Source organism: Zeus faber (genome assembly GCF_960531495.2).
Source record: "Zeus faber genome assembly, chromosome: 3".
NCBI classification, from domain to species: domain Eukaryota; kingdom Metazoa; phylum Chordata; class Actinopteri; order Zeiformes; family Zeidae; genus Zeus; species Zeus faber.
In genome coordinates, this window is record NC_137190.1 from 26174564 (window position 1) to 26196323 (window position 21760).

The 21760-nt window shown below is 43.1% G+C and overlaps 2 protein-coding genes across 6 annotated transcripts in view; both read right to left on the reverse strand.

The window, feature by feature from the left end:
* gramd2aa (GRAM domain containing 2Aa) overlaps positions 1–15429 on the reverse strand; it is a 37360-nt gene extending 21931 nt beyond the window's left edge. For 2 of the 5 annotated variants that reach the window (XM_079998237.1, XM_079998233.1), the window contains exons 1-2: positions 15281–15429; positions 4755–4859 (exon numbers count right to left, since the gene is read on the reverse strand). In XM_079998237.1, coding sequence (XP_079854363.1) covers positions 4755–4859; positions 15281–15420 — 245 coding nt within the window. In that variant the 5' untranslated portion in view covers positions 15421–15429. Of the gene's footprint in view, positions 1–4754; positions 4860–13300; positions 13437–14102; positions 14232–15163; positions 15234–15280 lie in introns of those variants that run through there. The other 3 variants (XM_079998236.1, XM_079998234.1, XM_079998235.1) reach the window with 3 other exon arrangements.
* A 3462-nt stretch (positions 15430–18891) lies between these two features.
* Positions 18892–21760, reverse strand: part of znf609b (zinc finger protein 609b) — a gene marked incomplete at its 5' end in the record, with an annotated part of 61803 nt that continues 58934 nt past the window's right edge. Inside the window, 2 exons of the mRNA XM_079997374.1 lie at positions 18892–19114; positions 21054–21422. Of these exons, the coding sequence (XP_079853500.1) occupies positions 19071–19114; positions 21054–21422 (413 nt within the window). The 3' untranslated portion in view covers positions 18892–19070. The remainder of the gene's footprint in view (positions 19115–21053; positions 21423–21760) is intronic.

Here is a 21760-nt window from a genome sequence, read left to right on the forward strand (position 1 = left end):
TACACTTCAATTTAGTAATTAGCAAACACTCGCGCGCACACACACACGCGCGCACGCACGCACACACACACTTCATTGGAATGAAAGCCTTGTTAAGAATAACTTGAGAACTGCAGCAGATGTGATAGAATGATTCTCATATTTAGTGCTGGGACAGGAGAGAACATAGAGAACCACCCTCTCTAACTAACACTCCAACATCCTCAGAGATAGAAATGCACCAATTCCGCTTATCACTGCCAATTCCAAATCGCAGTCCCAGCCCTGAACCCTTTAATTCCTTTAAGTCCTTAAGATAATTACTTTTGCTGAACAGTATACGTGATAGAAGTTCCAAGAAAACTAACTCGACACATAGTGGTGATCAAATACAACAACGTTTAGGTGTTGAGACCGGAGGGCGTTCCCGCTACGCCAAAGGGTCTGTTTAACAATTTCTTCCTCATGTTGCTAAACAAACTGTACGTGTTAATCAGCGTTCATCCTCACACAACAGTGATGCATTTGTATTTCCCAACAAGGTGCCATTATACTAAAATGGCCCCTTCCTCCTGCATCTTTCCGTTTGGCACAGAAACAGCATCATAATGACGCCAGTCACCAGGGTAAGGTCAGAGCATCGTCTGTGCCTCCGTCTTGGCTTCGCTGCGGGGGGGGGAGAGGCGCTGACTCTGCATTTACTGCTGAATAAGCTTCGTGCTTATCAGGTTGTAGGAGAACCCGGTGAGCCCATGGGCGCAGGAAAGGCTACTTTGGCCCAGCTACTGGGCTAGAGCTGCCTGGTGTGAACTTCTCTTTTGCTGATATATATAATAATACTTCTCATATAACGCTAATAATGTTGCCCTCGGTATCCATTGCATCCTGGCAATCCTGGAAGAGGGATTCCTCCTTCTGTGCCCACTTCTCAAGGTTTCTACCTTGTTTACCCCCCAAGGGTTTTTTTCCTTGTGTGGGTAGGGGTTAAGACGAGGGAATGCCGTTGATTTCTTTGTGAAATGTGAAGCCCTTTCAGACTGTACTGTCATAAAGTGCTACAGAAATAAACTTCACTTGACTTCATAGTGAAGGAGAATTGCAACATATCTGCCAAGTTCAAGCTCTTCCATGGTCCGTCAGATAATAATAGCAGTATAGAGCGCATGTGGTGGGACAGAGGTGTCCTGGGACTAAATCTCAGAGCTATCAGGCGAGGAGTCCCAGAAGCATCCAGGCTGGCTTCTGTCAACACGGTTTAGAAAGGAAGGGAATTCCACAAACTGCCTGATGTGTTTTGAAGACAGCAACTCACAGTTCCTTCACATAAACCAGTGTGCCTCATGCTAATATACATCAACAGAAAATAGTTAAACTAACATTAAGATGCCAAGGGACGACATGCAGCCTCGTTGATGGCGAACCAAAGTTGGTGGCTGAAAGCATAATGACATACTCAAAGCAGTAGGGAGTGGTATTTAGGGTGCCGTGGCTACAGAACGGGCATGGGGATAGGGAGCAGCCAGCTGGTAGAGGGGTGGTGGAAGAGATATACCGTATTTGTCAGAGATGGGGATTTTGAAAGCGACAAAAGGCTTTTATGCTAAAACAAGAGGAAAAGAGAAGGTGAAAGAGAAGATTATTGTGTGAAGATAGATAACTGGTATTTGTTAACGTAAGATTTTTCTATCGCTGGTAGTCAAGCCAGTATTGAACCAAAGTTGCAATGCGTAGGTACCACTGGGTGACTATGTTCTCAGGCGACCGCGATTTCCCAATTGTGCGGCAGCAGGTTGAAGCTACTCTCAATAGAAGACCAAGCTTATCAAAGGTTTAGATTAAAAAGTATCAGAGTTTTCGTAGAAGCTGGGTGCTGAATAAGGAGTACAGGGTGACCCAGGCGGGACAGAGTGTCAGAGGGGTTTGGCTGATCTGACAGATGCTGCGACCTCCTGCTGCTTCGGTGCGAGAGACAAGGCCGTTGTTTACAGCCAAGCAGCTGTGGAAAGAACAGCGCTGGCAGGTGGCGCGACCCTGCTGAAAGCCCGACACTTAAACAAACACGCCGCCCATTGTGGCCTAATTTACAATAGCAAAGTCAGCACCATCGACAACATCCAAACATGTGCTCAGTCGGTGTTGCTCTCCTAATATCAACTGGAAAGCCACGTCTCACTTTCACCGTAGCAACGGGCAAACTTAAGCAACAATCATACAGCCTGCACATCTGATCGTCTGATATTACTCAAAATAAGTCAACAATTTAATACGATAGGAATGACCCCTTGAAGGTCATAATAAATGATAAACGACAACTAAAAGACATAACATTGAGTAACATGGCTGCACTGCACGCTACTAGAGAAGCCTTCCATGAACATTTCTGGTGGTCTTAGCACAATGGAAAAGATGGAATAAAGATGAGTGCATCACCTCAGAAAGCAGTGTCACGGGGAGGCTAATAAAAGCAAAATCCTATATTTTCGCATTTTTCCTTTTGATGGACTTGCTTACATTGTAGGCAAATGCAAATATGTATAATAACAATTATAACTGATGGTTCATCAATAACTAACGAAATTATCGTAATAATAAGCACAGAGATAAACAAACATTTCAGGAGAAAATTGTCAAACCCTAACCCGCGATCTGTTTCAGCATTCACATCTATCTTTAATTTTGTTCTTTCGGGGGTTGAAAAACAGCAAAGTGCAATGTTATCTCGACTGTGATCCTGGAGGAGACGTGCTATTAGTCTACGAGTGTGGAGTGAACAATGGGGCTGTGAGCTTGTGTCTGTGCTCGAGCCTTCCTGCCGGCTGGATGCAGCCTATTAAAAGACTCCACAGTGGCTCGGTACTCCCAGGTGACAGGGGAGAAGGATTATTGAAAACACACACTCCTCTGTAGTCTCTCTCTCTCTCTCTTTCATGCAGCTCCTCTTCAAATAAATAAATACCACTTACAGTACGTCTGTAATCGCTACCGGTTAACGGGTATAATGGCAGCATAGCATGGATGCTTTATCAATAAAGCTTTTGTTAAATAAGGCCCGAACGGAGGCCTGCTGGAAATTACTTATCAGACACTGATGCAAAGTTGTGTAAAACATCAAAATGTTGTCCTCCAGAAGCACTGAGGGGCTTAGTAGACTAAATATCAGGTACCAGTGACACTGTCCAGCAGACCAAACACTCCAGCGCTGCCTCTCCAAGCCTCTCCAGTTTGTGCCATTTAATATACTGTAGCCACTTTGGCCCTATAATCTTAAAATATACTAAATAAAAATCCTTAATAAATGAATGTGTTTGCACTTCTGTGTGTGTGTGTGTGTGTGTGTGTGTGTGTGTAAGTGCCAGTGGCAGTGAGACCGACTCTTAGAGCTTATTACCAGTTGGAGGAATGGCAAATGGAATCCTAAATGAGAGAGGAAAAGGATTCTGCCGGTACCAAGGTCAGGACTTAATTACAGGGACAGGAAGTCGGTACGGCAAGGGCACTGGGCTGGATCGACAAGCGTGTCAGGACTGACCGCAGATCCACTAATTATATAATCACAATGTGTCTCCAATGCTTTGCATTCAGTAAAATATGTCAGAATATGTGCTAAATGACTCAAAGAGGTGAGACAAATTTCAGAGGAGAATTATTTGAATTAAAAACATTAAGGCTGCACTTAAGATTAATAATACCTTAGTGTTCAAAATCCTAAAAATGATACTGCTTCAGGTTTAGACAAGTCTGAAGACATGAATGAAAATAAAAGAATAAGAAGTTCAAGGGGGAACACATTTTTTTTTTTTTTGTTTGCAGTGTTAACCAAATCCCACTCACAGGGAACACCATACAGCACAGCTTCAAGACGTGACATGTGCTGCACACAGGGCCAGTCAGGGCACCTTCCGTACCAGAGTCATTCTATAAACACACTTCTCACCTTGCTGCCAAATCCCCTCCCAGGAAAGATTCCACAGGATTACAATGCGCCTGCCTCCGATCCCTCTTATATAACACACACACACACACACACACACACACGTCATATGATGATGAAGTGTCTATTCCAATGAGAGGAAAACTTGGTTGTCTTACATCAAGCCTCTGGACACACACACACACACACACACACACACACACACACACACACACACACACACACACACACACACACACACACACACACACACACACACACACACACACACACACACACACACACACACACACACGTCATATGATGATGAAGTGTCTATTCCAATGAGAGGAAAACTTGGTTGTCTTACATCAAGCCTCTGGACACACACACACACACACACACACACACACACACACACACACGCACGCACGCACACACACACACACACACACGCAAATAAATCATTATGAATTCTCTCACAATTCCGAAATAAAGCCGCCGTTATTTGAACAATAGCGAGTTCAACAGTTATGGGATGTCTGTGTTTAGTCTGTGGAGTTAAATATCTGTTTGCGTGCTTTGTGTATGTGTGTGTGGCCATTGTTTGACATCAAATACGACCCAAATAAAAGAAAGTAAAACCTCCAGGGGTCCAACCTCATGACCATGTACAGGATGCAGATGGTGTGTGTGTTTGTGAGTGTGTGTGTGTGTGTGTGTGTGTGTGTGTGTGTGTGTGCGCGCGCGCGCGCTCTTGACAGTGGAAAGTAAGAGGAGGCAGGGCATACAAAGTCTAATAAAGTAGTTAGTTTGTGTACCTAAGTGCAGAAACATTTTTGCATAGTGAGTGTGAGCGTCTTGCCTGAAGTGTCCTTGTGCCTCGTCATCCTTTGAGGGCTCCAGCTCCTGCGTGGAGATCAGGCCCGTCTCGTCGCTGTGCTCTGGCTGCTCCGTCATGGTTCTGGCCCTGCAATAAATGGAGACGTGGATACATTTGCCAAAAAATGAATAAGGAGCGTTGATGGAGCAAATAATTGGCACCGGCTTCCAAGTTGACTGCTAATGAAACTTGCAGAAAGACTGCCACACAGCAATAATAGTTGCCCAGTTGCCTCAGGCAACCAGATTGAGGCCATTGTTAACCATCTGATGCGGTCTGTTTGCCCCATTGTCAACCACTTTACATATGTTTGTTAAAAAAATATATATATTTATTCACCCTGTACAGTATATCCATCTACACCGATAAACCACAATATTAAAACCAATGACAGTTGAAGTGAATAACATTGCTCATCTTGTTACATTGGCACCTGTCAAGGGGTGGGATTTATGAGGCACTAAGTGAACAGCCAGTTCTTGAAGTAAATGTGTTGGAAGCAGGGAAAAATGGGCAAGCGTAAGGATCTTAGCAACTTTGACAAGGGCCAAATTGTGATGGCTAGACGACTTGGTCAGACGATCTTCTAAACAGCAGGTCTTGTGGGGTGTTCCCGGTGTGCAGTGGTTATTACCTATCAAAAGTGGTCCAAGGAAGGACAACCGGTGAAACGACGACAGGGTCATGGGTGTCCATGGGCTCATTGATGCATGTGGGGAGCGAAATCTAGCCCGTCTGGTCCGATCCCACAGAAGAGCAACTGTAGAGCAAATTGCTGAAAAGGTGAATGCTGCTATGATAGAAAGGTGTCAGAACACACAGTGCACCACAGCTTGCAGTATAGGGGGCTGCGTAGCCGCAGACCGGTCAGAGAGACCCCTGTCCACCACAAAAAGGACCTACAATTTGGCATGTGAGCGTCAAAACTGGACCATGGAGCAATGGAAGAAGGTGGCCTGGTGTGATGAATCACGTTTTCTTCTACATCATGTGGATGGCCGGGGTTAGGGCCCGATCTGATTGAGCATCTGTGGGATGTGCTGGAACAACAAGCCCGATCCATGGGGGCCCCACCTCACAACTTACAGGACTTAAAGGATCTGCTGCTAACGTCTTGGTGCCAGACACCACAGGACACCTCCAGAGGTCTTGTGGAGTCCATGCCTCCACGGGTCAGAGCTGTTTTGGCGGCACGAGGGGGAGCTACACAATATTAATGGTTATAAGTGGTGGTTTTAATGATGGAGCTGATAGCTGTATCATTTCTACTCATACCTACAGTCAATACTAACAATCATGCTGCCACTAAGCCCCTGAATTAGGCTTTTCCAATCCTTACAGAGAGACACTCCTTGTATATGAAAATGTAATGTAACGCTGGCCGCCACAATATTTTCCACTGGGAGTAGGAAGTAGTTAGCACCTGCCCACAGTAATTACAGGTGTGGATGGAAAGGAGCTGGTGAACACAGAGTTCCCTGCATATTATCTTTAATTGGCCACAGGCAACACAGCTGAGCCAGGAGCCACTTGGAACAACAGGCTCTTCGTGTTTCAAGATGGAACAGGTGACTGGCCATCCACAACCGCAGAGGAGAGCAAAGAGAGAAGAGAAGAGTGTTCCTGTTCTATTATGTCAAGTGGAGAAACTGTCCAGAAACTTGTTTCCGGGGGCCACGGATCCTAGATCTGCTTCTCAAGTGGTAACGGCAATGGAGTAACTTACAAAGAGCAACGCAGAAGAATTGCATCTCATGAATCTTAAATATGAAGTGATGATAGGAAAAGGAAAAACAGCCGCTAGAAATAGGGGATTGACACCTTTCCCATTGCCAGGAGAAATGCCGTTTTTTTCTGGTGCGTCACGTTCTACCTCATGAACACGTCGGAAAAGGGGCATGTCGTGGTTTTAGTGTGGTTGGGAATAAAACAGTCGAGGAGACAGCAACTTAAACAAACAACAACATTAAACTGTAAAACTTGAAAAAAAACAACATTTCTAGCTGTTCAAGACAATCGGATCGTTCATCAACGACCCAACTCTACAGTAGAAGCAGCAAGGAGCGCCGGGGCGACGTGCACCGGTCCTTCTGCCGCAGGGAGAGGGGACCGGTTCTGATTTTGGATTCTAAATGGGATCAGAAATGATGGAATGATACATAGATATTCCTGTCTATTAATGCGCCAGCGGTCAGAATTTCAACATGTGACGCATCGTGTGGGAAAAAAAATTTGTGGGTCGACCCGGGTGTCCTGTTCACATCAGAGCCGATCGGAGGTGGAGCCGATTAAAACTGGTGTCTATTTCACTGAGACCCGGGTTTTTCCATTCCCACTGGTGACAAATGTCGGATGTTACCAGGTGTTACGGGGTTTTTAGTGCAGTGGGAAAGGGGTAATATGTGCTGAAGAGAACCATTAACTCAGCGCCTGTTAATCCCCGTACTTGCCCAAATCTTTAATCCCACTGCGCAGACCCCGAGCGGGGGCCAAGAATCCGGTCCTTTAAAATCCTTCAGTAGGACAGTCGGCGGAACAGCCCTTACATCATTCAACAGAGGCACGTTGTGTCCTGGTGCGGGGACATGGAGAGCCGGTGACCCCGTGTATAATAATCGGATAAATCTGCAATTAGATGGAGTGGCATTAGTTTTGGCCCGCGATGGATGAGCGTTTAGTCCTCTCGCTAAAAAAGGTTTGTCCGCACTGTGAAGATCTTATGAAAGGGAGAGGAGGGTCGTCGAGGCCGCATTGGGTGAAACAGCGTCTGGAATAGTGAAGTGGAGTAGGACCGGGGGGGGGGACAAGGGTGTTGTGCTGTCAGGGAAGGAGACCCAGAAGCACCACTGGTTGGGTAAATTATCGCATTATAACACTTTTTTACAAATCATCACATCTCCATACTAAAAACCCCTCCTAACCAATCAATATATGAAAGGGATTTCAGTCAAATTTCAGGTTATATGTTAGGATCATGGGTGGATTTGTCCACATGCTTCTAGTGGTTTTAGGTTGGTGGAGTGGGTCTGCGGGCACTGGCAAATATCCTGTAGTTACAAGCTGCTACAGAACTTGAAAGACGCAGGGACAATCTTGACGTTAAGAAACAGGAAATGAGAGCGTTTTGAGGAAGTCGACCCGCAGATAATACATCACAGGTCACTCGAGCCACCAGTCACGAAGTCGAAACATACACCTGACGGTTGTCATGAGCCACCACGGGAAGCTATTCCGTGTGTTTACATTTTGCTCGGCTTTCGAAACTTATGTTGACATCAATTGTTAATACTCTGCACAGGTTTGAAAATAGCCCCACACGTAATTAGGGCTGGGCTGGGTATTGTTAGATTTAAGGTAAATTCCTCTGGGTACTAGTACAGATATGTTGCTTTGATACTAGTTCCTGAGAGTGATTTTTTTCCCCATATCAACTTCCTCTGTTTTTATATACCGGTAAATGGAATCAAAAACTTTAAAAATCCTTCCAACTAGAAAATTCCATGACATCTTTGCCGTATAATCCTTCAGATTTATTTTTGGCTCAATGGCACTTGAGAGATGAAGTACTTAGGCGCTGATATTTGGCATTGGATGTCACACAATTACTTCATACACAATTATATGGCTGTAAATCAGTCAATAACATTTCAATACCCAGGCTTACAAGTAGTCATTACTGTGTTGTTGTTTTTTGTACAAATTGTCAATTCTTTGAATTTTGCTTAATGTAGCTTTGATTGCACAAAAAAGGGACTTTTAACACTTAAAACGTTTGTGGTTCAGACGTATCTGGGCTAAATATAGCCAAACCAATCCCCACATTATTACATTTTAATTGAAAAAGTTAATTCTTTAAAAGGGAAATAATATGCCTGTTGTTTAAAGTCAGTTTGTATAACGTTTGATTACTTCACTTTGAAAAGAAAATAATACACAACACTGGTCTTACCTTTTTTGTTCATTCATTTGGTAATCACGTTAAACCAGGTAGGGTCTTGGTCAGGAGACACATTGCATACCTGTTTTCATATTTGTTTTAGAAACATGGAGGTACAGTAAATGACCTATTCTACATGTATATGAAGCCCAGAAGTCAAACTCAACACAGCCCGCTTGCAGCCGTGAACACGTAAATACAGTCTGAAACACCCAGGGCGCGTTCTCAAGGGAACAGAGCGGATAGTGTGTTGAGCCACACAAAGTGACCTTTTGGCTCTTCAACCCTCCCTCCCTCCATCTCTCCTTGCTGTCTTTCATACGCTCTAATTGGACGCCTCCCCTCTCCTCCCTCTCGCCCTGTAGACGGTCCTTCCCCGTCTCAGGAGGGAAGCAGCCTCCGCTGTCACGAGGCCAACTCCACTCCAATGAACTGTAATCTGGTCACTGCCTCTGAGGCGGCCCTTAAAGAAACATAAACGACACCTTTCTCGTTTATTTCAACAAACACCTATAACCCCTTTGCCGCGTGGCGCCGTGGAAATATTTGTGTGACACAAATATTTACATGTGCCCTGCCTACGCATATACAGTACCTACAGCTCCAATTACAGAGGATATGTTTGATGCCTTTTTGCTTCATCGTGTTGCCACTGAATGCAAAACCAACATCTATCATCATCATCAACATCTACATGTACAAATGCATTTCTATCTAAAAATTCTCAATAAATTAAGGCTGAGAAATGTATTAAAAAATATATATATATTTCCCCTTGGTTACTTCTGCTCTCTGTGATGGTTGGCAATGAAAACCCCTGGAAAATGTTATTTTGAGGAATGAATTCTGCCCTTTTAAACATTTACCTCAAATATTTATATAAAAAACACAATAAAAGAATATTGTCTGAAGTTTGTTTTCAAACTAACTCTGACACCAACAAAAGAAAGGCTTTGATTCTCGTTTTAGCACAGACTTTTTAAGTTACACCCCTTTAGGACTTTCTGGCTAGTAGGTAGTACACATGCAAATATGCTCTGTTGGCATGTTTAATATATTCACACACACACACACACACACACACACACACACACACACACACACACACACACACACACACACACACACACACACACACACACACACACACACACACACACACACACACACACAGGTATGACATACAGTCACTTCAGTGTATACGATAGTTTCTATAGTAAATGTAAATAAGTAATTAACCAATTGAATAACACATACTGAATTATGCTTGTCAGTGAAAATAAGGCCGGGTCGTATCATTTCATCTGGTGTGTGCCGCTGTCGTCCTGCTGCCAAAAATGTGACAAATAAACCTCTTGAATCCTGAAATGCCTGGTCCAGATGGCAGGTTTCCCCGACCAGCACATGTTTTTATCTGTTTATTATTAATTTTGCTGACATTTCATTCATCTGGTCATTATGCTTGTGTGTATGTGCATACTGTATGTCTATCTGTGTATGTAGTCCTTATCTGCACATACAGGTATTTTTATGTTTATATATTCGTATAGTGTATGTATGAGGGGACTGACCATTGTTCCGACCGGCCCTTATTCCGAAAACCCCTATAGTCCAAAAGATGTCGGGTTTGAGGTGATTCATTTTAGGTATAAGGTTAGAGATGGTTAAGTTTAGGTATAAGGTTAGAGATGGTTAAAGGGGACCTATTATGCTCCTTTTCAACAAGTTGATGAAGGTCTCTGAGGTCCCCAAAACATGTTTAAGTTTTTTTTGCTGAAAATACCACAAAGATTATGCATTCTAGCCAGTCTATAATGCCTCTAAACCATCCTGTTTTAAAATGGGCTGCTTGAGTACGTCGCTTTAAATGTAAATGAGCTGCCAGGTTTTTAGTTCCTTGAGCCAATGGGGTTTGAGGTTTATTTCCGGGTTCGGTTGTATTTCGTCAATAAAACTGATTTAAATTGTATCAGTACAGCAAAATCTTATTTCTGATCAAATTTGAGGCAAGAAATAAAGCAATCTAGTTGCTGAATCGTCACTAATATTAAATCTAGAAGGCCTAATTTAAAAGTAAGTTCGGACTTTGGTTGCCGTGCTCCAGGCTTGTGGAAGACACGGACACTGCATGCAGGATTTTTTGTTTCATGTAAACGTTGGAAAATAAAATGAAATGAATACATCTATGTTAAAAAAACAAAAAATTTGTAGAAACGCACAGCATATTGTGCACCGCAGCCTAAAGTATATCTACTGCATACTTATTTTTTCGAAATAAATTACTTTTTAAATACTTAGACTACGTGCGACTGCAGTTTCTTCACAGAGGGTGGTATTAATCCTCTTTCGTTTAAAAGATTTGTGCTGGTCTTCCCAGCAGTGCTTGTTATTCTCCAGCTGTGGGTGGAATTACTCAGATGGGGGAGCAGTTCTAATTCTACTGAAGCCCCTCTTGACAAGGAGGGTCTGCAAATCGGAACGGCATATCTCACCACCATGTTTTCTGAAATAGACAGCTCACAGAAAACCGACAGGGTTATCTTCATTCACAGTTGGTGTGTTAGTAGGCCCAACAGAGACTCAAATGTATGTGCACAGGGACTGAAAAAGTAAGTTTTGCATAATAGGTCCCCTTTAGGTTTCGGTATAAGGTTACACATGGTTGGGTTCGAATTACATCTCCAATGGGACATTTTTCGAACTATTGGGCTTTCAGAATATTGGGCTGTCGGAACAAAGGCATGGCGTGAAAAATCAGCCACTATGCCTGATTGAACGGTGTTTGACAGTGTTCTGACCATGGGAGACTGACTTACACAGCCTTTGGACTGTGAAGGAAGTCTACTCTATCAACACAGATTAGCCTGACAACCTCTTGTAGTCCTGACAGACCCTGCGCTGCATTCTGCTCTTATCTCTCTTTCGGCTGCATAACCCAAAAAATACAGGTATTCCTCACTTAATTACCTACCTGTTTAACGACCGTTTGGACTTAAGACCAGCTCTCTGACCAGCCTGTAATGTACGATGTGTACGATACCGCAGCATATTGCACGCATCTCAGCGTCAAGCATCTCATCCCACGTCACCCTTTCTCAGTCTCGTTCCTTCAGTCAGTCAGTATTCACGACACTAGCGTTCGCAACCTCCAAGACTGAAATGACGGTAAGGGGGCGGACCCTGGCTTATCGACCAATTAGAGTAACGACCGGGTCGTAGAAATGGAACTCGGTCCTTAAGTGAGGAGTACCTGCATACCTCACTTAACGACCGAGTTCCCTGAATTGGTCGATAATCGAGGACCCGTGTTGTTTCACGGTAAGGGGGCGTGGCCGTTGAGAACGCTAGTGTAGTGAATACTGACAGACTGTGGGAACGAGAGTGAGAACGGTGATGAGATGAGATGTATACAGTGTATATAGTATATAAAGGGTGATGCGCAATGAGATGCTTGACGCTGAGACGCCGCGGTATTGTACGCAGGGCACAATACAGACTGGTCAGAGAGCTCGTCTTTAGTCTGAACGGCCATTAAACAGGTAGGTCGTTAAGTGAGGAGTGCCTGTACATGTTTTAGTACACAACCTAAGCTGAGTGCAGTTCACTGTGAGGTACTTCGGTAACACGGAAACAAGTTCAAAGCGACAGTGACTGATCTTGAAATCAAATATCTTACGAAAGATAATGACTCATTTATTTTCTTTTTCCACTGCCTTAGTGAATTGCCAAACAATACACTGTTCAAAAGAGACAGGTGACCATCACAATTCCATACAAAATAGCGTGGATTTATTAAGCATTGCGGTTTTTCAAATTACGATTCGACCACTATTAAATAATTTAGATTAAGTAATTAATTAGAGATGTATTGGTTTCGACTCATTTTTTAAGATTGGGTTCTTCACGAGTCACAGTCAAAGAGCCGCTCTGTTTTTCCGACTCTTCGTTCATTCGGCTCTGCTGGACACGGAATTCTCGCACAACACCAACAATAATAATAATAATAGTAATAACTCATTCAATACGTGCATTTAGTTCTGTCGGCACAATTCAAACTGCGGCTCTCAAAAATAACTTACTTCTGTCAAAATGAATTGATTTGGGGGAGCGCCGAAACCTAAATCAGTCACACTCAACGTGAATTATGGCAAACGCCAACTCCCCCACGTTGAATGTCAATGACGGCGTGTCGGTAGAATCCCTCGCTCGCCCGCTCGCTGAATCGCAACTCCAGGAGCCCTTTTGGGGCGCGTCGCTCTTCTCTTTCGCGAATCGAGGTCCGAGCCTCGTTCGACTTGTTTTTCCCGGCAATTTTTCCAGTGTGCCCCCAGATCCGACCCATGAAAAGATTCGTTCGCTGCAAACGAATCGTCGGCGAGTTTCGCATCGCCGTTTAATATTAGTTTGCGAGTAACTACCGCGTAACTACCGGACGCGTTATTCGTCCGACACTCAACGTATCAGCTGTGAACGCGAGGCACGTTAACAGTAAAAGCGGAACGCGTAGCGCGGACACCGCGGACGGTGGAAGGGTAAGCGCCACAACGCCCTGAAGCGCCGCCTCTGCGCCTCTCTCCCCGGCGTCTCTTACCTCTCACGCTCCGCTACTCTGCCATATCTACCTCGTCTTCTTTATCATATTCTCCTGCATTTTCCGCCCCCCCACGCAGGGGAAACACGGCGGCTTCGAGCCGTCACCGGTGACTAGCAGCAGGCTGGCGTGTTGACTCGACAAGCTCCCCGGCTCGGAGCCGAGGTGGGCTGAGCCTCATGTTTACCTTTCTTCTACCTTCCAGTCTCCCTAAAAGGATTAAGCCATTAGCCGCTAGCTAGCTAGCTACTGGACTTCCCCACATTACACAACTCTATTTTTTTCGTTCAGTATATAATAATGCTTCGATTTTTGCTTTTTGTTTGTGTTATATACACACAGTACTATAGGATTCATTTAATTTAAGAGCCGTAATTCAAGACCAGTAACTCGCTGAGGAACGATGGTGATCCTTGAAGGTCTAAATTGATGAACTAAATCGAAATATTAGTATGATTTTTACCCGTTTTTATGAAATGCATTTCACTTGTTTGCATTTATTTATGGCATTTTTAAAACGATTTCATGGCCTATTATTGCAAAGGTCTTTGAGTTGCATGTTGTGTACGAAAGATGCTATATTTGGATAACATCAAATAAGATAACACAGCAGCCAAGTGCGTGTCCAGACGTGATGCAAAAATAACATGAAATATAAATAACATCCACAAACAGAAGTTAACAAGAAGCACGTGTGCACCTGACTATGATAACCAGTTAGTCCATATGGGTGGGTGGCGGTTAAGTCAGGGTGAGTACAAAATTATTACTAATGATTATTGTTATCTATCTTTATTCATACCTTGTATAATGCATGGGACAAATAAAGAATCTGGAACCTTCAAGCCTTAAACACCCCGAGGTCCGACCTGGACGATGGAGGGATCTCTCTTTCTCGTCCCGTCAAGGTTTCCCCCGAGCGGGTAATAACTGTCGCTGTCATCCATTTGTCTGGCGAAATGGGTCTGCAAACCCCCCGGAGGCTGTGGCGGCACTAAGAGTTTAAACAGTCACATTTAGGACCTTTACGAAGCTTTGGCGACCTACAACTACTTACTCAGCAGTCAGGACCGGAACACTGAGGTAACATATTTTTCATAAAGAAACATTTAGGGATGCGTTGTTTTTTTTATTTTAATTTTTTACCAGATGACTTTTCCCTGTCATTGAATATGGGACTCCACTCTAATAATAGCCACATCATGGCCGTGGCTACAGGGTCAAGTAAAGTCAAACCAACTCATTCCATGGATATACAATGGCATCCAACCATTCACTGGAAAGCAAACTAATGTATCAATTATTTGGGCAGCAACTTTTGGTTCTTCAGAAGCTGTATGGCCATTTCAAGGAAAAAAAAAAAATCTTATTTTTAGTGAAGATGGACACAAGTTTAGCTGTGCTCATCGTTTGGAAGAGTCACAAAACCTTAATACCCGAGTGTAAAAAGGGGAAAAACAAGCAACAACAACAACAAAAAAAAAAAGCAAACAAGAAGTCCACTCATTAAATGAAAAGGATCCTTTTCACGTAAACACAGGTGTAGCTCGCATTATTACAATGTAATTATAATTGTCTGCATAACTTTCTAGTGCACGAATATACACAATATTTGTGAAGTATCTACATATTGTATATTCTGGTGCTGACATGTCATGGAAACCAGCTGATATGAATATTATGTCAATATTCTGAGTGGTTGGTATGCTAAGACACCCCTCCGAAAAGGGTCCATGTCGCCGAGCTGGTGGCCACTAATGTGAGCTTTGCAGTTACGCTCTTACTAACTTGGTGACACAATTTGACAGCAAAGCAATTCTTCTTTGGAGTCATATACACTCTTTATAAAATGCATACAAATACCTTTAAATTATCTTGGTTCTGACTTGGTTTAAGTCATGTACTGCTCTACTTGCATTGAGCTCGTCCTTCCATGGGCAAAAAGCTGCAGCGGGTTGTTGCCAAGTGACAGCGACTGACCTGGCTCTGCTTGCGGCTATCCTCTGGCTACAGTTTCCACGGGGATGGCGGTGGTGGTGGAGCATGTAGTATCTGTCACGGCCAGGGGCCTCGTCGGCAGGAAGGCCCTCAGGGCTGGCTGCGTAGATAGTGCATCCCATGTACACCTCCTGGAACACGTCTCTGGTTCACGCTCGGCGAAAAACAACTCCGGCGCCTTCCTTGAGGTGCTCTTCTGCTGAGAGCACCGTCCTGATGCCAGCCAGCTGTCCTCTGAAAAAGCCATTGCCTCAGCACTTTTCTGTCCTGAGCTTCCCCCTCCCTGTGTATCTCTCTTCCAACCAGCCCCTTTGGCCCTCCTCCTCCTCCCACACTGAGCATAGGGGATAATCAGATTTCACATTTACACTCAACAAAATCATCCCCCGCCATAATCACCCTCCGCCAACACTATTGCATTATGTTAATGCATCAGTTCAGTGGCATTACTTCCAAAATACCCACGCAGCTTGGCAGATGTGAAAGTCAAGGCTGATGTCAGAAAAAAAAAAGTAGATATTTAGTACAGATATACATTTAGTGACACTGTCAAAAATGGGGTCACGCTGGCTAGTGTTTGTGCATTCTGCAGCCATTCGATTGGGATTTTGCACACATTTAATGCTCGACATGGAAGTTTGTTTTGTGGAGAAAGGCTGCCGTTTCAAAAATATATTTTAAAGCTTATATAGCCAGAATGTTAGCTGCACAACAGCATATCAACTTTTACAGGTGCATTAATTTTGAAAATCCATGTTTTCCATTCAATGTTCACTTCAGCACCCATTGGCTAGTACAGCATGATGCTCACTAATGATTAAATAGACTTTGCCTTTTAGAATGCACTGCTCTCCTGTGGCCAAATAGCCGCAGTGCAGTCTAAGAACAACCACACAAGAAACAGATGCAACTATCACCGATTAATCATAAATCCCATGACGCCCAAAACCGACATTGCTTGTTATATAAAGACACTTTGTTATATATTTTAATAAAACACTGTTTTCATCCATTCAAAATTATTCTCAGAAATGTGTAACATCACCAGCAAGTGAGCAGCTCCTTATGACAGATTATCTCATAAAAAGATTTATTTTTTTGTCCAGCCCAAATTTACAAAGGCAAGTTACAGAGTATTGTATAAAAAAGAACCATGGTAATGTACACTTTACACAAACTCCTGAAGGGAGAGGTGAGTGGGGTGGCGGGGCAGGGAGGAGAAAGAGTTCTGAATTTTCTCACATAGAAAGAAATGTAGACATTGTAAACATCCTTGCGAGTACCATTGAGTGCCTGGTACTCTGGGGTTTTGAGTGACAGTAGGTGGGTCAGGAAAAGACAAACAAGCAGGTGTCTCTGCATTTTCACAGGAGAATGTTCAGCTAGGCACCAATTGAGACAACTGCCGGCCAATAAATATACTCTTCACCATGAAACAAATACAGTCCTGCAAAATACAGAGCCAAGCACTTTCCAATAAGATGATAGCAAACATTACTTTTTCTGGCTTTTCATACACTTTTAAGTATATATGGATTTTCACTGGGTTCTGCTTTTACTACTGAGATAACATTACTACTCTCTGAGAGAGAACAAATGCACTTGTCACAACCATTTTCTGATAAAACTATATGTATGCAGCTTGCTGGTACTAAACCCCACTGACTTTAATGACAACATCACAGCTGCCTAAGATAAAGTACAAAGACAATCACATTCATCTTATTCATGTCAGACCACCACTCTGCTTGGTTGGAAATTCACACAGTTCAGAGATATACGGAGTCTTTATGACTTTGGCGGGGAAAAATAAAAGAAATCACTCACACGGAATGTCCTGGAACCCTTCCAACCAAGAGCCGCAGTTTCCTGCTCATGAGTAGTGTTCAAACCAACAGTTATCTGGCATAGCATAACTTTGGAGGGTTTCAAAGTTGAGATTAGCTAGTGGCTTGACAAAGGTCTCAAATCACATGTTTAACCAAGAACCTACCTAAGAACATATGAAAGTTAAAAAAAAAAAAGAAAAAAAAAAAAGTTATCACAAACAAAACCGAAAACAATCTTTGTAGAGAGTATTTGAGAACACCAACTCACTGATTACATGCCAATCTTCCACTCTCAGTATCATGTAAAAAAAGAAAGAAAACACCTTTCTGGGGCCATCGTTCCTGAGGCCATCGTTCCTGAATGCACTCCCAACATACAAAGCACAACCAGCTTAGAACAGGAATGTGCACTTCTTCAACACCCATGAAATACGTAAAGAAAAAAAACAAACAAACAAAAAAATAATAATAATAATCAATGTGAATGGTGTAAGAACACGGTTTCACTCCTGGGGATTAAGAGGGCTGAAAGGAATTGCCAAGCGAAACGGGACCACTACTGTATTTCCTGTGTTATACTCAAATTCCAATATAGACTAACTTAGGTATTTTGGATGTCTTCTAGATTTGGGGGGGGGGGGTCTAAAGAGATCGCCTTCTTAGATCTAATTGCACCGGTATCGGGGTCTTTTTATGGAAAGTGCCTCAGCCCTTTCCAGCCCTTTTGGCTGTTTGTCAAGAGGGGTGTTATATGCACCAAGTGCATGAAAGAGCTCCCATTTTACCCAGAACTCATTTAGCCTTCAGAATGCTTCTCATCCCTCCCCCTTTGGTTCATACTACCTCCGAGTGGGTCACATTTGATCAAAGATGTTAGCAGGGTGTTGTCAGTTCATCCCTCCGAGTGAGGATTCATGAGCTACGGCACAGAAACCGGTTGAATCCACGTTTTCGACACAGCATGGGCATACGCCAAAGTCAGGTGATTGTGAGAAAGCCCTGGTTACAACTATCCAAGTGAGTGCATGTTGAAAGTGAGTGAGGATTTAAAAGAGGCCATTTTCAATGTGCGAGGGGGGGGAACAAAAAAAAAAAAAAAAAAAAAGAAGCAATGACACCAGCACAGGACACACACACACTCAAGGCTGAACAATGATATGGAGCGCTGAATAGAAGTAGCATCTAGTAAAAAGTATAAGAAAAACAAAACACGAATAGTGTTTATTCTCCGTTGAGGTGTATGCGGTCCTTTCGCGAGACATGACATCATCCCTGAAATGAAAAGAAGAGGGTTCCACGAGAACGGGATTCATCAATGATGATGGGAAAATGGAAACTCCAATCTCAGGCTTTTAAGTCTCTGAAGAGAGCAGCTATTGCCACATTCCCTCTCCCCACAAAATATAGCCAAATCATTGTCAAGTTAAGGATATTGTTGTTTCATGGCATACAATAAGCCAAAGACATATAGTTCAATCATTTCAACATGATTCACTTTTCTTTTTGTCAATTGTTTATTTAGCTTGACTCCCCTTTCCCATGAGCCAAACCCCCCCCTCCCAAAAAAAAAAAAAAAAAATCCACTGCCAATTTCATTCTGCACATGACAAAAAAACAATGTAGTCAAAACAATAATAATTAAAAAACCTCTGATGTTCAGGCAGTCTGTCTCTTTTTGCATTGTATTTGTTGACAGTGCAAAGACTAGTTAATCAGCGGGTCGATGGTTCCCCTGCGTTTTGGGGCAGAGAGCGATGGCTTTGAACCTGCGTTATATCAGTCCTATTATAGTCCAAGGTTTCAGAATTTGGGTTCATTCGCAAAGGGGAGAAAGACAATCTGCCAGGCCTTGGGACAGAACAACAAAAAAATATAGATAGGAACACCATTCAACTGATGTCTAAAGGGGAACACCCGGGAAATCCTCTTCTCATGTGAGCCAGTCACATGAATCTTTGCACGGTGGAGGTGTGTCGGTCAGGTTTCCCTGTGAGGACGCAGAGAGAAAAGAAAACAAAAAAAAAAACAGGCATTTCAGTCACACTTTATCCACCAACGACACCAACAGATAATGCTCACTCAAAGTCTAGTCGCTGTATAGTCTCCACGATACAAACTATATTTGATTATAAACACATTCGGTTGTAGCCTGATCAAGTTGCCACTAGGGGTCGATGCAGCCTGCGCCAGCCTCGAGCTTCAGCGGGTTTTTTCCATGTGTGTTATAACGCAGTGATCCACTTGTCCTCAAAAGACCTGCTTAGGATGGATGAGCTGAGCAGCTAAGTGCTGCACTGCACATCGGGGTAGCTTGCTATGTTGCAGTGAGGGCTTTGTTTGGCTAAGCCTTTTTCACGGGGTGCTGTCTGAAACATCAACATTATCACAATTGAGTTAAAGAGGCATTTCCCTTCAGTTCAAATTAAATAAACGGCGCACTGAGGAAAATGTTCCCTCGTGTGGAGTGGGAGGAAAAAAAAAAATAAAAAGCCCCGGTATGTCTGCCCAATAATATTTTTCAGGTTTAAACGGCTCAGTATTTTGTTCTGGTTGTTCATTTTTGACAATGTTTATGCACAGTTCAGGGTCTGCCTTGTGCGGTTGTCTGGTTGCTAGTGTTGCAGACGTTTCACCTGTCGAACTCTGTTGGCTTTTGTTGTTTTCAATGTCAGTTTATTGGCTGTCTCAACTATTGAAGGGGGTCGTTCTAACCTCCGTTAGTGCTGGACGTCATGGCCAAAAATGTTAGCGCGATAAAATATTTCATAACATTCGATAAAAATATTTATCACAATAAATATAAAAATAAATCACAATTTCTGTTAAATTCCTTTTCTATTATTCCCTACAGACTGTTGTATGCCATGATGCATCTTAAAAAACACATTTATTGGTGGAATGACATTGTGTGAAATAAACACTAGTCTTGAAATATAAATCTGCATTGTAAAAATCACATGTTCCAACAAAAAAGAACAGCTTTTAAACTGTTTTTTTTAACTAAATAAATATCAAACAAAAACATGGGTAGAAAAAAAAAAAATCAGAAAACAAAAATGCTCAATATTATTTTATATAATAACATTTAACTTCAATTAAAATGTACACAATCAAATACAAAATAAATATGGCAGTTAGCCCTAAATCTAAAAAAAAAAATAAAAAATAAAGTTTTTGGTGTTGACCGTCTTTGTCGGCACGTCTCGTCCACATATTTTACACAATGGATATTTACCATCTTCTGTGGGTTGGAACTTAAATATCTAAAAAACACCAAACTATCGATGTACAGCTATGCGGCCCTCATTTTTCAATGCTGCGAACGATCATCTCTTTCCTTCTATTTCAAGTTGCTCATTCTGGACACTGCCGTTCTCTGTCTCTCTCTGTGTGTTAACAAGCACAACCTACCCACGAGGGAGGGGGCGGGGCTTCTTTCTATAGCGACAAACGTGATTGGCTGGAGTTTAAAGGTTAGCTTCAGATCATCCAAATGAACTGGCTTTTTGTTGTCACTTGCCTGACATGTCTCTAAATTAACAAATCTGCGGAAGAAATTATCGAATTTACTGGGCTTATTTTATTTCGGTATTGAGGGAAAAAATATCACAATAATTATCGCTATTGTTTTATTGCCGAGCACTAAACTCTGTGCAAGTGAGGCTGCTACTTGCAACGGTATCGGATGAGGAGACACCTAGTGCAGTGTGCTATCAATGATCTGCCTTCGAAATTATGGGCATTATACATCTAAAAGCTCATAGACCTAACCCTAAATTACTAGTCTGCCTAGTTGGTTTACAGGTGCTACTTTTAATTTAAGTCATGGACAGAGTTCTACCCTCCTCTTTAATACCACACAAGGAATTAGAATCACATTTTGTCAAAATGCCGAGCAGGTGGTGGTGTGTTGGCATGACACTGACCTGTGGTGTAAGACAAGTCGTACTGTCCTGAGAGCAGGGGATAGCCCAGGTGGTGGTGAGAGGGCATGATGCGCTGGGAGGGCGAGGAGCGTGGCCGGTCCATGTCTCTCTCCCTTTCCCTCTCTCGCTCCCTTTCCCGATCCCCTCCGACTCCTCTCTCTTGCTCCCTCTCATGGGGGGGCTTGTCACCCACGGTGGGGGACTTGCTTTTGTACTGGCTGGTGTGCTGATGCAGTATATCCAGGGCTTTAGAGTCTGTTGCCGATTTAGTCACAGTAGGGCTAGCGCGGGATTTCTCGCTGCCCTCCTCACCTCCGGCTATTTTACCCCCATATGGCGAAAATGGGTAGCCTGCTGGTAGGTAAGAACCTAAGGATGACAGACAGAGTAGTTAGAAGAATGCAAAGTAACAGCTGGTAATTGCATTATTAACCTGTAGCCAGTAGGTCTGTTTCAACAATGTAGTGTGCATCCATATTCAAGAATCTGTTTTACGATATACACCGATAAGCCACAACATGAAAACCACTGAGATGTGAAGTGAATAACATTGCTCGTCAGTTCTTGAAGTTGATGTGTTGGAAGCAGGAATAATGGACAAAAGTCGGGATCTGAGCGACTTTGACAAAGGCCAAATTGCGATGGCTAGACGACTGGGTCAGAGCGTCTCCAAAACGGCAGGTCTGATAGGGTGTTCCCAGTGACTG